The sequence below is a fragment of the Dama dama genome, chromosome 6 (assembly GCF_033118175.1).
Source record: "Dama dama isolate Ldn47 chromosome 6, ASM3311817v1, whole genome shotgun sequence".
In the NCBI taxonomy this organism is placed as follows: Eukaryota; Metazoa; Chordata; class Mammalia; order Artiodactyla; family Cervidae; genus Dama; species Dama dama.
Window position 1 is genome coordinate 46,518,638 of NC_083686.1, and position 15,965 is coordinate 46,534,602.

The following is a 15,965-nucleotide window of genomic DNA, read 5'->3' on the forward strand; positions in this document are numbered from 1 at the left end:
GATGTCTTAATCTATACCTTAAGATTAAGGTAAAGAGATAAGTGGAAATGACATTATAAAAACAAGTGTTACATAGCTTGAGGCTTGATTTTTTGATACTGAAAATCCTAAGCAATAACAGTAACCACTTCCTCCTGGTCTTGATGATTCGCACTTACATCCTCGCTAGACCCGCAGGTTGTATAGGCCCCCTAAATCATGTAACTAATATGTTGAATAATCACGGCTCACAAGGGAGGTCAGATCATAAAGCAATCTTATTTTGTTTCTCAGTGTTATTCAGTTACTCAATGAGGTCTAGTTCTTTCCCTATCTTTGGATGAATATTGGGCAAGTCCATAAGTTTTGTGGTCACCCTTAGGAAATATAAATGGTCTCAATTTAGTAATTTGTGTGTCTAATCCCATGGAATAGTCAAAACTTCAAACTTGGTTTAAAGTTCAGGAGTTCTTTCTCTCTGTTTCTGCCTCTGCAGCTGAAGAAGGGAGGTGTGGCTGGTTGCCTCTCCCTTCCCGCCTCTGAGGTTTCTCCTCCTCCTCCCGTAGCTGGAAAACTGCACTTTGCAACACCTGCAAGGTTCTGAGAGAGGGGAGAGGGGCAGGGTGTAGGAAAACTCTTACCTCACTGACACAGTGATGAGCGGATCTCACACTGTCTGGCCTTGGCAGCTATATCAGCCTGCTCTTTTTCTCATGTGCACTTTGGGGGGGCTTTTGAGCCCCCATATCTCTGGAGATCACCTGTGGTTCCTTCGACGTGGAGAAATGCTATGCTGTGTTGGTCAGTGGTTAGGGGGCAACTGCATTGCGGTGTTTCTTTCTTTCTCCTGCCTCTCTCTTATGGATAGGAGTTGTGTGTGCCACCACCTGCTCAGCTAATAGTGCAAAAAGCATGGAGAATAATTCAAATACATGAAAAGATGGACATCAGTGAATATGAGCAGAAATGCTATTGCTTAGAGTTAGTACAGCCAAGAACTTATCAATTATTCTGATTTACAAGAGGCTTAATGATACTGGGGCTTCTCAGGTGGCTCAGTGGTAAAGAATCCACCTGCCCATGCAGGAGACTCGGGTTCGATCCCTGGCTCAAGAAGATTCCCTGGAGGAGGAAATGGCAACCCACTCCAGTATTCTTGCCTGGAAAACCCCATGAACAGAGGAGCCTGGTGGGCCACAGTCCATAGGGTCGCAGAGACTCAGATATTGGCAGATTGCCAATCCCCGGTTTTTGAAAGGTTCCCCTCCTCAGATGAAATGGCTCACCTTTCCACAGTCTCTGTTGGAAGAGAAACTCTACAGAAACCTGTGCCCTGCACCCTGGAGATTTCAAAAGGGAGTGGGGGAATGGGGCAGGGTAGGCAGAGTACAGCAGATTCTTGCAGTGTCGTCTCGAGAAGGAAGGGATGGCCATTGGACAGTGAGTTTGCTCATCAAGTCAATGTATGGCAAAACCAATACAATATTGTAAAGTAAAATTAATTAATTAATTAATTTTTAAAAAAAGAAAATGCACTTAAAAAAAAGAAAAAAAAATCATGTAGCAATGAAGGGAGAGGGGGGTGATACATAAGCATTCATTTTAAAATCCTTTCAAACAATTGTGAGTTTGCAGCTAAGTTACAAAGCATTATGTATCAAGTTCTAAATTCTCACAAAGTATTGTTAAGCCATGGAAATTCTGATTTTTTTTTAGACTAGAAGAATGTTCAAATGTTAGCAATTTCATTTGGTTCAGACTTTTTTCACCCCCTCTTGTCACAAATACTGAATTCCATCTTGTAGTTTAGAAATTTTAAAACTTAAATGAGGTACTTTTGTCATCACATACATATTTCTAAACTTCCTGAGATGAGGAATGGCGATTATTTATCTTTGTAATCCCTGCAGTACCCAGCACACAGTGGTTGCTGACAGAATACTTATTAACTTGTATCATAAACTCAGCGTCAGGCTGGAACTCATTATTAGCCACAAAATGGCAGAGTTCAATTCTAATTAGCAAACTTTATCTTGATAGAAAGTGAAAAGTGCAAGAAGTTGAAAAGCCTTACTTGTGACCTACAACTGAAAACATTGTCCTTTTTCCCTTTTAAATGTCCCAGAGAAGGGAGAAGAAGAGGGAAAGATGGCACCTCCTCCAGGATGCAAAGAGGAGCAGCTGTAGGGGAGGATACTGGGTCCAGCCTCCACCCTCAGACACCCTCAGATGCCCCCGGAATCTGAGGGAGGTGGCTGGACCAAGCCAGCTTCCCTGTGCTCCTGCCAGATGTCAGACAGGGACCAGAGCAAAAGCGGGATCTTGAGAGGAATTGTGCACCCCTTCTGCCCACTCAGTGTCTAGGAGAAATTGTTTTTTGGTGATCGCTTCAGCATTTGAAAAAATTCCCAACCCCAACCCACTTTCCCTGGTGTTTGTCTGAGCTGATTGGAAATTCCCCAAGTGTGTTTAGGGCTTTGCTCTAGAATGGGTGGACATAGCTGAAATTGCAGAGTGTCATCTGTTACATATTTGGAGAAACTTTTTAAAACCTAACTCGACACTAACCTGCTAACTCTAACCCAGAATTCCAGACAAATACGTGGGTCTTCTAAAATTCTAAACATTTGATGTTTGTGTTCCTGAGCTATTTGTTTTTTTAATACAAAAATATTTGCATCTGGCATTTTGAAACCTTCTAAAGGAAGTTTTCCAGACACCTTTGAGGGGATGATCTCTTAATCAGATAAAACTACCTTCATTTTTTAAAAATTTTGCTAGAATTTTCACTAGACACCACTCTAAAACATCCTAAAATTTATCAATACCAAAATCCCCAGTCACAAAGATGATACTAGCATTTTATCATAAATGCATTTGGAATCATCAGTAACTTGAAAAACTTCTATTAGGATAAAACCATATGGCTAATTAAGAAAATATGAAGCTAAGCACCATGCCAAATGAAATAGATATTTATTGGAAATAACCAAAATGACTTTGCTGCAGTAGAAAGATCCTAAATCTGTGTTCTGTGGAATAATGCTGAATGTGTTCATATGTTTTTACAAACACATCCTGAATATTATGCCCAGCTCTCTAGAACTGGGTAGAAATTGGGTGAGGGTTTACCCCTACTACCAGGGAGCAGTCATATAGTTGGACAATATTAGAGAAGGATTTTAAGGTCAATACTCTTAAAACCCCTATAGACACTTTAAAAATGCAGTTGTCTGGGATTTAGCAATATGGCTCCCAATTAAATAAATAAGTTGTGTCTTTAAATGCCTATGCCCTGCTGAAAAATCGCCATAGTTTTTAAAAATATTTATTTATTTAGGCCACACTGTGGGATCTTAGTTCCCCAAGGATTGAACCCACGCCTCCCTGCAGTGGAAGCACGTCATCTTAGCCACTGGATTGACAGGGAAGTCCCTCTGCATAACTGTTTTAAAAAGCTATAAATGTGTTACTGGCGACAGAATTCAGCTTAATAAGTTTCCAAAGGTCTTGATAGTTCTTTTCACACTTTAACTCATAAAACGTGTAGGCAAGTAAGTGGAATCATTTTTCCCATCTTCTACATGATTAGGAAAGGTACAGAACCCAGTACATTCCATTAGAGCGGTTTGGGGAAGCCTGAGATGGCTCACGAGAAGGGAAGACTCCAGGTGAGTCCTGGCACCTGAGCTGACACATTGCATGTGGCTCGGTTCGCCCTTCTCCTGTTCTTCTCTGGAGCATAGACCATCTCAGACCTCTGCTGACCTAAGGTTTTGTCACTGTTGATTCAACCAGAAGAACTGTTACTACTTAGACCCACTTAGGATTCACAGCTGACAAGCGATTTCCCATTCTTCCTATCATATAATGGTTACTCTTAGGTCATAGATGCCCCCAAAGGACCCTAGTTTCAGAGCAACTTAATTCTTTGTAAGTTGCAGACTCTGGTATGAGTCCAGTCCCATTGGAGAGCGTTTGATTTCAGTGTCAATCACCATTTGGCTCTTTTGTTCCCCTAATAAGAATTAGAAGTGAGTTGGAGCCTCACAGTGAGTTTGCAGGATATGCTGGACAATGTTGGCTTTATGATAGTGTTGAGGTCATCATTTTACAGAGCAGCACGAAAAGGTGCTCCAGGGACAAACCAGCACTCAAAACTCTCCAACTTGTTATGTCGGTGATTTTGACATTATACATGTTCCTCCCTTTCCTTTCAATATGAATGTATCTAACCCAGCCCCTTCCTCTTCCAAAGTTAGAGTTTTAACAAAAGTGCCTTTGGCGTAAGTTACCAACTGGTGTCATAATTACAACCTGTTCCACTGGCTTCCTGTTTGGGAACCCAGGAAAAGCAGCCACGAATGGACCTCAGACATGAAAAGTCCGTGACCCTGTTGACGCAGTCCTTCATGACACAGGTCCCTGCTCCCACTCTCCAGAGAAGAGGTGAACTGATAACCCCGGGAACTTAGTCAGGAAGCTACGTGGAGTCATTACTTGGAAAGAGCTTTCTCCTAGGAAAATAGATGCTCAGCAAACAGCCTAAATTTAAATTCTTCATGGTAGATAAGAGCAGAGAGAGCATCCGTCTTAGAGAGCGCCTGTTTACTGACAGGCTGGGATGTGAATGTTTCCTTTTCCATGCTCCAGGTAGTGGGACCAAGCCAAAGGAAAGGAAAGGAAAGGAAAGGTTCCTCTTGATTTTCCCAGCAGAGGTCACCATTTTCATGATCTGCATGGATTTTGTGCTTAAAATCCACACATTGAAAGGATCGTGGTTACTGAGCCCTCAGTTCCTGGAACTGAAGACAGACCATCTACAGGCCACTTTATTCTGTACATAAGGAAAAATAGCAATGATCTAGAAACTGTAGATTGTTCAAGCAGTTTAAGTTAGATCTTGGTATTTAAAATGTCTCGACTAAGCTGAAGACATCTCCTTTGAACATTTGCACACACATGCATATGTGTGTTATACACACACACCTACTGTTTTGAAATTATTTGAGCTGCCTTATAACATGGCTTTCCACGCCCCACCCCCGTAGAATATTTAGCCCGAAAGAAGAGTCATAAATATTACTTATCGCAAATTTCTGCCGCACTGTGACTTAAGTTATATCTAGCTTTAAAAACCAATTCTATGGGTATGAAAAATGACAGATGTACATGTTGAGCATTGGAATTTGGTTTTATGGGCTCTGGTGCCCATAAGTGGTTAGGCAGAGTCATCATGCCCTTTTGTCCTTTTACTTATGAACTTCCATAGACTCTTGTCTAGCAAGCATCCAGGTTTTATGTTAAAGGCATCGAACCATTACATTGTCAAAAGCAAGGGATCATGTAGTTCACACTAGAAGTCAATAAAAATACCTTCTCTAAGAGTGAGTAGGGAATGGTGATCATAAATAGCACCCATGGAAATCTTTGAAAATAGATTTTCTTTAAAATATTTGTTACACCTCGTGAATCATTATTTTGAATAGTTCTGTCGTGTGAATCTCCCTAAAATAAATTAGGATGAAACAGCAGGTGGAGTTGCTGCTTCCCCAGTGGATTGCTATGTGTGCACGCTTAGCTGGCTGCTGAATAACTCTGAACAGCAGAGAGCAGCAGAAGAGTGTAAGAGCACACAGCTGGCCAGAACCCAAGAGGCTGTAAAACGAAATCAAGGCATGTTCTCTTAAGGTGATGCTGAGTTTCTACTGGCAATGAAAGACACTTTTGAACTATATTGTAAATGTATCCATTTTTAAAGAATGGCTAAGTAACATCCAAACAATAAGTTATAAAATAAGGATGCCAGTATTTACGCTGATTAGCTGTTTATTTATTAGAATTAAGGCTATTTCCTTTGGAGGTGTGGAAACATCCAGTAAAAACTTCCGTACAAGCTCCATCACCATTAATAGCAGCAGCAGCATTGTAATCTAATGCAGGCCACAGACTAATCATACAGGAGAGTCATCAGAATCGGTCATCATTTCTGTGAATGCCGACTTACATGGAACATTCAAGACACGTGCATCAATTTCCCAACAAATGTTTTTGCCACTCTCTCTTTAGTCAAACCAGCCTTTGTAGAAACTACACCGTGATGCTGATGTTTCCCTTTGGCCTTGGTGACCCCACTGGGGTGGTAGTGAATACAGCAGTGGCTTAAAAAAGAAACAAACAGAACCCCAACCGAAAAGCCGACAGCAGCATCACTGCCACCGCGCCTCACTCCCGCAGCCGTGGGCAGTCCACATCTGCTGTGCTGTTTCCGTCTCAAGCCTCACTCGACCACCTGGCCAACGGTGGATTCTTGGTTCCTTGCCCTTATTTTTTCCCCATCTCACAAATAGTCCCTGCATCCACCCAAACCCAGAAACATAAGAATCATCCTTGACCCACCTTCTTCCTGATCACCCACAATAGCAAGTCCTCTAGATTCTAATTCTAAAAATGCCTCAAATTCTATAAACCTCAGATCCATTCCCTTCTTTTTCACTCCACAGTCATACCTGCACCTGGGCCACCATCATCTCACACCTGTGGACTGCCAGAGCCTCTGAGTGGCCTTTCTCCTCTGGGCAGCAACGTGGTCTTTATATCTGAAAACATGGGTCAGATCCTGGCATGCTCCTGAGTAAAACCCTTCAGCTGCTGCCCATTAAGCTGGGAACGCAATGTCAATCCCTGACGCCGGCCCCCAAGCCCTCACCAGCTTTCCTGCCTCCCCTGCACCCTCTCCAAATTCTCTCGGACTCAGAACCTTCCCACATGATGCTACCTGTACCTGAAGGCTGTGTGATGTGGGGAAGTCACTCAATCTCCTGGGCCTTGGTTTTCTCCTCTGAAAGGCGGGAGCTTGGTCCTTTTCCAGCAGTGTTCCTCCTATTTCCTTTGATAAGACAGGAGTTCTCTTGAATGTATCTTTTTTTTTTTTTTTTAATTTTTATTATTATTATTATTTTTTCCAGTGGGTTTTGTCATACATTGATATGAATCAGCCATGGATTTACATGTATTCCCAATCCCGATCCCCCCTCCCACCTCCCTCTCCACCCGATTCCTCTGGGTCTTCCCAGTGCACCAGGCCGGAGCACTTGTCTCGTGCATCCCACCTGGGCTGGTGATCTGTTTCACCATAGATAGTATACATGCTGTTCTTTTGAAATATCCCACCCTCACATTCTCCCACAAAGTTCAAAGGTCTGTTCTGTATTTCTGTGTCTCTTTTTCTGTTCTGCATATAGGGTTATCGTTATCACCTTTCTAAATTCCATATACATGTGTCAGTATGCTGTAATGTTCTTTATCTTTCTGGCTTACTTCACTCTGTATAAGGGGCTCCAGCTTCATCCATCTCATTAGGACTGGTTCAAATGAATTCTTTTTCATGGCTGAGTAATATTCCATTGAATGTATCTTTGAATAACCTTCTACCAAGCACTGGATCCTGAGATAGCAGAAGAGGCTAGCCACATGTCCATCAGAACATATTTTCTAAGGACGGTACAGGAGTAAAACGTGCTTTGAAACTGAGATGTACATGTTAACCAGCACTGCTTTCAATTAATAGAGGGATGTTTATACCATATGAGAAGCCTAAAAGCCTCAAATTACAGCAGGGCAGGAGACTTAATCCTTACAAAGTGAATTTACTGCTCTCTGCCTAGGCTCTATTTGAACACACTAGTTACATGTGGGTACCTATCTAAATTGGCATTCCAACCATCTTGTACTAAAAGTGCATTTTCAAGGTTTATCCTCTTCTCATCAACAGGACAGTGTTGTCAGGGCTTTCAGTTTCAGATTGTCAGATACCCAAGCCAGAATTTTGAACCGTTTTCTTTCTTCCACTGCCTATATTCCTAAACTAGTCTACCACACACAATGAAGGTGAATTCTAAAAATATGTTTATTAACTGAGCCAACCTTACACCAGTTCAATCCAGTTATGCAAACTTTGTTGAGTATTTGCTGGATGCCAGACACCTACCAAGTACCAGGCTACAATGAGTAGGTCCTGGGCTCAGCTCTCAAAGGGTGCACAGTCCAGCAGGCAGACCCAGATGCAGACAAATCATGTAAAAGTCCAGTGTGTGCTCAGCCATGTCCTTCTCTTTGCAACCCTTTGGACTGTAGTCCACCAGGCTCCTCGGTCCATAGGATTTCCCAGGCAAAAATGCTAGAGTAGGTTGCCGTTTTCTCCTGTAGGGGTTCTTCCCGACCCAGCAGTCGAACCTGCATCTCCCGCACCTCCTGCATTGCAGGCAGATTCTTTACCTGCTGAGCCATCGGGGAAGCCCATCATGTGAAAGAGCTGGTGAAAAAATAAAGGACGATGCCTGGGACATCCTTGAAAAAATAAAGGACGATGTGGGGCCTGGGACAACTGTCTCAGCATGGAGGGATCAGGCAAAGTTTGATGCGCGGATAGTATTTACCTGTCAGAGAAGAAAACAGTATTTCAGGAAAGAAAGTCAGGTATACAGACAAACAGGAGTGCAACAGCTGTGTCCTCTGGGAGTTCCAGAGGGTCTGTGGCCAGATACAGCTGGAAAGAGAGGAAGGCACCTTGTTGTGAAGGGTCTGGTATGACCCACATGCAGTCCATCAAGTTTGATTGGATCCTGAAATACTAATCACTAACTACTGCTGCTGCTGCTACCAAGTCGCTTCAGTCGTGTCCGACTCTGTGTGACCCCATAGGCGGCAGCCCACCAGGCTCCCCCGTCCCTGGGATTCTCCAGGCAAGAACACTGGAGTGGGTTGCCATTTCCTTCTCCAATTCGTGAAAGTGAAGTCGCTCAGTCGTGTCTGACTCTTAGTGACCCCATGGACTGCAGCCCACGGGCTCCTCTGTCCATGGGATTTTCCAGGCAAGAGTACTGGAGTGGGGTGCCATTGCCTTCTCTGAATCACTAACTACTACTTTCCGTGAACTAACTCCTGTCATCCTGGAGAGCTGAGCTCCCGGCCCTCGTCTGCCGTCTCTTCAGCCCTGCTATGTGGTTGTTGTCATTCAGTCGCTCAGTCATGTCCGAGTGACCTCAGTCGTGTCTCTGTGACCCCGTGGACTGCAGCGCACCAGGCCTCCATATCCTTCACCATCTCCTAGAGCCTGCTCAAACTCATGTCCATTGAGTCGGTGATGCCATCCAACCATCTCATCCTCTGTCATCCCCTTCTCCTCCTGCCCTCAATCTTTCCCAGCACCAGGGTCTTTTCCAGTGAGTCAGCTCTTCACATCAGGTGAACAAAGTATTGGAGTTTCAGCTTCAGCATCAGTTCTTCCAGTGAATATTCAGTTTTTATTTCCTTTAGGATTGACTGGTTTGATCTCCTTGCTGTTTGAGGGACTCTCCAGAGTCTTCTCTGGCACTGCAATTCAGAAGCATCAGTCCTTCAGTGCTCAGCCTTCTTTATGGTCCCACTCTCACATCCGTACATTAGCCCTGCTATGAACCACTGTTACTCTGCCTCCCAGATAAAAGGAGACATTAAAACTCTGTGATCCTAGGCAAGTTACCGAACACCTCTGAACCTACTACATCCTCTATAAAATGGGAATAACTTGTGCAAGGAGAATACTTGAGTTTTTGTTACAACTAAGGTTAAAATAAAACGTGAAATATTTAGTACTATGCCTTGTACATGGTATGTACCTGCCATTTTTAGCATCTTAAACATCACTGTAATTCTTTTTTAAGATTTGAAGGAATGGAGCAGCATAACCTTATTTGCGTGTTGAAAGGTGTCTGATAAGAGAGCAGGGTGAAGGGAGGCTAGGGGCAGGACTGTGTGCATGTGGACAGCTCTGGGGGGGCATCATTCACTTTGTAATCAGTGTACAGGTGCCCCTTGAACCAGGCCCTGGGTGAGGCTCTAAGCTGAGAGCTTTGCATGTATGACTCAGCCCTCCAGCCACCTTCGAAGTAGGCACTATTATTGTTCCCATTTTTGAGAAGAGAAAGCGAAGGTACAGAGACATTAAGTAACTCTCCCAAGATGACCCAGCTTGTAAGAAGTGGAATGAGGATTCAGATCAACGCTGCCTGTCCCCAGAGTCATTGCCAGCATTTCTGCTCTGACCTCTCTCAATGCTGAAGCAAAGGATGCTCAGATGATGCAACTGTGATGAGCTGCAGGCGCTGGTGGTCGGCTGGGCTTGCTCGCTGTGAGTGGAGCCGCCACACCTGCCTTTGGCCCAGGTCGTGCCAATCCATGCCTCAGGATCAGAGTGGCAGCTTGTCACAGGTGTTTGGGGCCTTAGAACGTGAGCTCTTCCAGTGCCAGGGTCTGGGAGCATTCTGCCTTCACTGAACCCACGTTCTCTGTAGTTCATCAAGGTTTGTTCTTTGTGTGTAGCCTCCCTTTCCCCCCACCAGACTTTCTGTATCTCAGGAGAAGGTAAAGCCCTGGGAGAGAGATCTCTATTTGGAAATGACACTGCTGATCAAAGAGCAAGCTGCAGGGAGGGGAGCACCAATTTCCCATGACTTTGAAGGAGGAAATAATTTTCTATTTGACTCTGGAAGACCCGAGAAATGCCTCCCTGGCAGATTTTGTTTATTAAAGCTGCTAGGTATGCATTACTTCATTTAAATACAATAGCGCCCTTTGGCAGAATATTCCCAGTGCTTTCTTTAATAAAACCTTCTGCTCCACATTTATACAAAAAGAAAATCTTAGAATCAGTTGATAGTTTTTCATGTTCCTTGAGCTTTCTATCCTTTTAAACTGTTTTCGTAAGTGAAAAAAATGACGATATTAAAGAAAACTGTGCTTTTTAGCAAAGCTAACAGTGATTTTCATTTTTGCATGTTGTATTCCAGTCCAGGCTCCATCTAGCAATGTTTCCCATAATGTACTTGCAGCTCATGTTAGTCCGTAGAGTAACTCTAGTAACACGAGTTTAACACGAGGAGTTTAACACAAGTGAAATTTGCCTCTCACTCCCTCTGCGTCTGTCGCTCAGGCCAGCAAGAGCTCTGCCGGTCACAGTCACAGAGACGCAGACCCGAGGGATGGGGCCCCACCGTGATGCACGCCTCACTGAGGCAGGGGAAGGAGAAACAGGAGATTACAGGCCCTTACACCTCTGCCTGGAAGTAGCACCCATTACCTCAGCTCCTTTCCGCTGGCCAGAGTGAGTCACACAGCCAAGCCAGCTTCAGGGGAGGTGGGGCTGGACGTTCACTGTGTACCTGGAAGAGCGAGCGATGGGGTATTTGAAAACGTCCCCTAACTGTTCCATAGCTGTCTTATGTTCTCCCGTAAGTCGTGATTTACTGAATTGTTTTCATACTGGCATTAATGCCAAGAGCAAGTTTGTATAGGATTTTAGAGTTTATGTTTGAGTGTGTTTTATTGTACCATCGCCAGGCAACATTTGCCTGCTCCTGCTGTATGTATGAGGTCTCTCTCTATATATGTCTCTCTCTCATACACACACACACACACACACACCCACACAGTCACACACATACACACTCTCACACACACACACACTCCCACTCCCATACACACACACACACACACACACACACAGTCACACACATACACACTCTCACACACACACACACTCCCACTCCCATACACACACACACACACACACACAGTCACACACATACACACTCTCACACACACACACACTCCCACTCCCATACACACACACACACACATACACCCACACAGTCACACACATACACACTCTCACACACATACTCACGCTCAGACACACCCACGCTTCTGGTCATCTGTTTGCCCTCTGGCCACAGACTGGAAGATCAGACACTGACAAAGCCCGGCTCAGCCGTACAGTCCAATGCACCAGCGTGTTCTAATTTGCTCCCATTTCAACTCTGGTTGCTGTTTTAAGCATCTCACTCCTGCAGCCCTGACTCTGGGCCTTTTGTGAGAATGCCTTTTGTGCCCAGCCTCTAAAACATCCAGCAGCAGCCCCCTCTGCACAGTCAAATGACAGCAGGCAGGCCCTCGGCCCACGCACAGTGGTCACGTCCAAACGAGACAGAAACGACTCTAGCGATGAAGTGAAGGTACATTAAAGTCATACTGTCTCTGTGAAGGCAGTGACCTTTCCCAGTTATAAAATTGATTCTATTAATCCAGGTCAAAGAACTACTATGGCCTTTGAATTGAATTATGTTGTTTACATCCAGTCTTCCAGATTATAAAGTAAAATGTTAGTGGGACACCAGAACCACCTGGCCTGCAGTGGAATAATTACACGGAACTGAAACATTAATGACTGACAGAACGTGCCTGAAGTTATATTGAAACTGGGAAGCAACTCAGCACCCAGGTGGGTGACATAAGGCAGGGGAAGGGACAGAATCCCAGAACAGGGCATGAGGCGTAGGCTCCAGAGCCCAGGCGGTCACAGAGCAGCCAGCAGAGGGCCTCGGAAGCTCAGACCGGCTCGGGAAAACACGGCATCACCAGGCCCAGGCTAGTGGCCAGGACAGAGGAGAGAGAGTCCAAGAGGAACCAGCAGCATTTGTAGTTTAATGAGGAAATGTGTCCATTTGTGGGCATATGAGAAGTTCAGAGAACTGAACTTCCTCCCCTATGGAAGGAAAGCCAAGCCTTGCAGAAACTAAGAGACATCACAGGACACACGGGGCTGCCTGGCTCCCAGTTCAGGAGCTGCCGTTTGTCGACGGTGTTCCTTTGGCATGTTGCTCAATCCCCCTTCTGCTTGGGTTTCCGAGTCTATAAAACAAGATTAGTAATAGTACCTACCGCACAGGGGTGTATTTTCACATTTAAACAAGATGGTATGTGTATCTTGTTATCATATGTATTATATATGTGTGTTATATGTATTTAATATTACACATATTATGTATATATGGTTTACAACAAGGAGCCACATAGTAAGTGCTTTTAATATGTAAGTTCCTATGAGGGATTCTTGGATCCCAGATACTAAAGGGGATTTAGGACAGAGTCCCAGAAATGGAGGCAGTCTAAAGCTCACTGTAGTGTAGGACCAACTCTGTAGTAGAGAATCAGAAAGTAGAGTGAAGATTCAGAATGTGCAAAACATACCATTTTGAAGTTGGTTGAAGATTCAGAAGATGGACAACACAGACAAACCTGAAAGACAGTATGCTAAGTGAAGTAAAGCAGTCGCTAAAGGACAAATACTGGATGACTCCACTTATTTGGCGTGCCTAGCCCAGTCAGCCTCATTGACACAGAAGGTAAAATGGTGGTTGCTAGGGGCTGTGGGGAGGGGAGAATGGTGATTTGTTGTTTCACGGGCACGGAGTTTCAGCTTTGCAAAATGAAGGAGTTCTGGAGAGGGATGATCGTGATGTTCGTACAATTATGTGAATGCATTTATTGTCACTAAACTGTACATTGAAAAATGGTTAAAATAGTAAATGTTATGTTTCTTTGATCACGTTTAAAAAAAAAAAAACTAAGGAAGTCTGTACAAAATATGGACATTAGTCATAATAATGGGTCCATTTTGGTTAATTGATAGTAACAAACGGATCATGCTGACCTGGGCTCCGCTTGTGGCTCAGTCGGTAAAGAATCTGCCTGCAATGCAGGAGACCTAGGTTTGATTCCTAGGTTAGGAAGATCTCCTGGAGAAGGAAATGGCAATGGGGATGCTAGCTTCAAGGGTATATGAGAAATATCTGTACTATCTTCATAATTTTTTTTTGTAAATCTAGAACTGTTCCACAAAATAAAGTTTATTTTTTAGAAACAACTCTAGAAGATGGGAAGAACCAGATGAAGAGCTGCTCTGGCTTGAGTGAGGGACAGTTGAGCTAGCTGGAGGGATCATTATGAGTCTGGAAGCAGAGGTTCCCCCTGTGGTTTCAGAGGTCACATGTGAAGAAGAAAGAGACTTAAGGAATCAGAAAGTTGGTCTCAGCAGCAGGAGGGGACAGATGACCAGTGACACTGACTGGGAAAGGATCAGGTCATCAAAGTGGACCCACGGTTAACCTAGTCCCACATTGCACGTGTGTAGGAAAAAAATCATAAAAACACACATACCATCAACTGAGGGTGTTTCAAATTCCAAATAAGGAAGATTAGTAGACCTGAACCCTTGGGCATTTCCTTAAAACCAAACAAAAAGCAGACAGTTAGGAGTAGGCAGAAAAGGGGTCGAGCAGGGCAGGTGGTGTTGGCCCCAGAGCCCCACCAGTCAGGTGGGTCTGAGTACAGCTAAGCACCTAAGCATGTCAGGACTGAGCAGAACAGTGTCGATGCTGTAAATTCAGATGTCATTTTACAGTAAGATTTACTGTTTTAAATTCTCATCCCTGAATGTCCCTAGGAAGTCTTTATGAATCAGCTCTAAGTTCAACACATTTTTAGCACCTATGGAGTTCTGTATTTGACATGTTTGCTCATATTGTTTTAATTCTCATAATAGCTAGTCGTCATATTACCATAGAATATTATGTGAAAAAACTAGAATAGCGTTATTTGAGTAACCAGTGATAGAGGAAGGAATCAAGCTATGATCCTCTAACCATATAAATGAATCGTGAGTTTCTAAGCTCCTTCTATAACAACTGTTAAAGCAAATAAAATCAAATCATATACGGTGGTGAGGAGTTTGCCTAAAGGCCTGATCAAGCCAGACATGCTGGCTACAGAGGAGGTCCTAGGGGAGGCACTGGAGAGCAGATGTGGGCATCGCAAGCCCTTTTTAGAGGATGCGTGCCCTGCCCCACCCCTGCTGGTACCACAGTGTCAGCAGGGTGGGCATTGTTTTGCACATCTGCACAGTGCTATGACAATTGGGCATGCACAGATTCTGACCAGTCACCACAGGAAGAGAGTGAGGCGGCTGTGGGGGATGCGGGGACACATGTCACAGTGTGGGCAGAAGGAGGGGAAGTGATGAGGTGGAGTAAAGGGGTGTGCACTCAGCAACTGGAGGAAAGTGGGCCTCAGGGCGGGGCTGCAACAGGGAACAGAGCGCTGGGCTGCGGCAGGAAATCAGCAGCTCTGCGCCATAAGTGAAGAAACCTTTGAACATTGGTGATATGCTATGAGAAACACCAACACTAAGTTCCTCATACTTCTGAGCTTTCATAACCTACTTCACTTCCTGGAATACAGTGCGGCTCCCAGAAAAGGAAGGACATGCACCAGGGTGCGCAGATGGTGTGGAAAGATTAGCAGGAAACCTAATGTGCTCCAGCTCAGCTCCAACGGCCCTGGTGCTGCTGTGCGTAATAGGTGCTCAAGAAATGGGTTTTGAATGAATGGTTACAACATGGAGTAAATGGCAGCAGCGCGCACACATGTGTGTGTGTGTGTGTGTGTGTGTGTGTGTGTGTGTGTCTTTGTGCAGTTTCGGTTACTATATGAGGCTTTCTGTTTTGTTTTTTTAATGTATCTATTTTTCACTATATATTCTCCCTTTGAAGTCAGGAATCATATAGTTTAGCATCTTTGTAACTATTCACAGCTTCTGTGAGGTTTTTTTTCCCCCATTGTGGAATGGAATCTATAGTGATACAGTTTTCTAAATTCCAGACTGAGTTAACATGGTGATATTTTATTTGAAATGCTTATCTCAGCCCATCCTATTTCATGCTGGCCCATACTTAGAAGCACTCAGGTAACGGCTGGACAAACAACTACACTGAATGGGAATTGGGATTAAAAGATTCAAGGATCCTTTCTGACTTTGAGTCCATTTTTCTGTGGACCCCCCCAAGTCCCCCAAGGTCAGTATTCTCTTTGTAATCATATTACAAATCCACTTATACGTGGATTGTAGTACTTGAGTATATTGTCTTCACATTGCTAACCAGTGTTATTTAGCCATCCATTCAGTGAAATGAAAACTCAAGCCACTGAGTTGCAACTCTCATAGAATGTGCCTGGGAAGCTTCAGGGGACACTGACAATGACACTGGTTTTAGAAAAGGGTGAGGCTCCTCTGAGTATAGTAAAATCTCTCTCTTTAATATTTTGAAAAC

At 44.1% G+C, this 15,965-nt stretch overlaps 1 protein-coding gene across 2 annotated transcripts in view; it reads left to right on the plus strand.

The window, feature by feature from the left end:
* SCFD2 (sec1 family domain containing 2) overlaps positions 1 to 15,965 on the plus strand; it is a 392,631-nt gene that overhangs the window by 276,602 nt on the left and 100,064 nt on the right. The window contains exon 6 of one of the 2 annotated variants that reach the window (XM_061145975.1): positions 6,483 to 6,926. The exons of the other annotated variant lie outside the window; for it this stretch is intronic. Coding sequence (XP_061001958.1) covers positions 6,483 to 6,613 — 131 coding nt within the window. The 3' untranslated portion in view covers positions 6,614 to 6,926. Of the gene's footprint in view, positions 1 to 6,482; positions 6,927 to 15,965 lie in introns of those variants that run through there. 2 annotated transcript variants of the gene reach the window in all.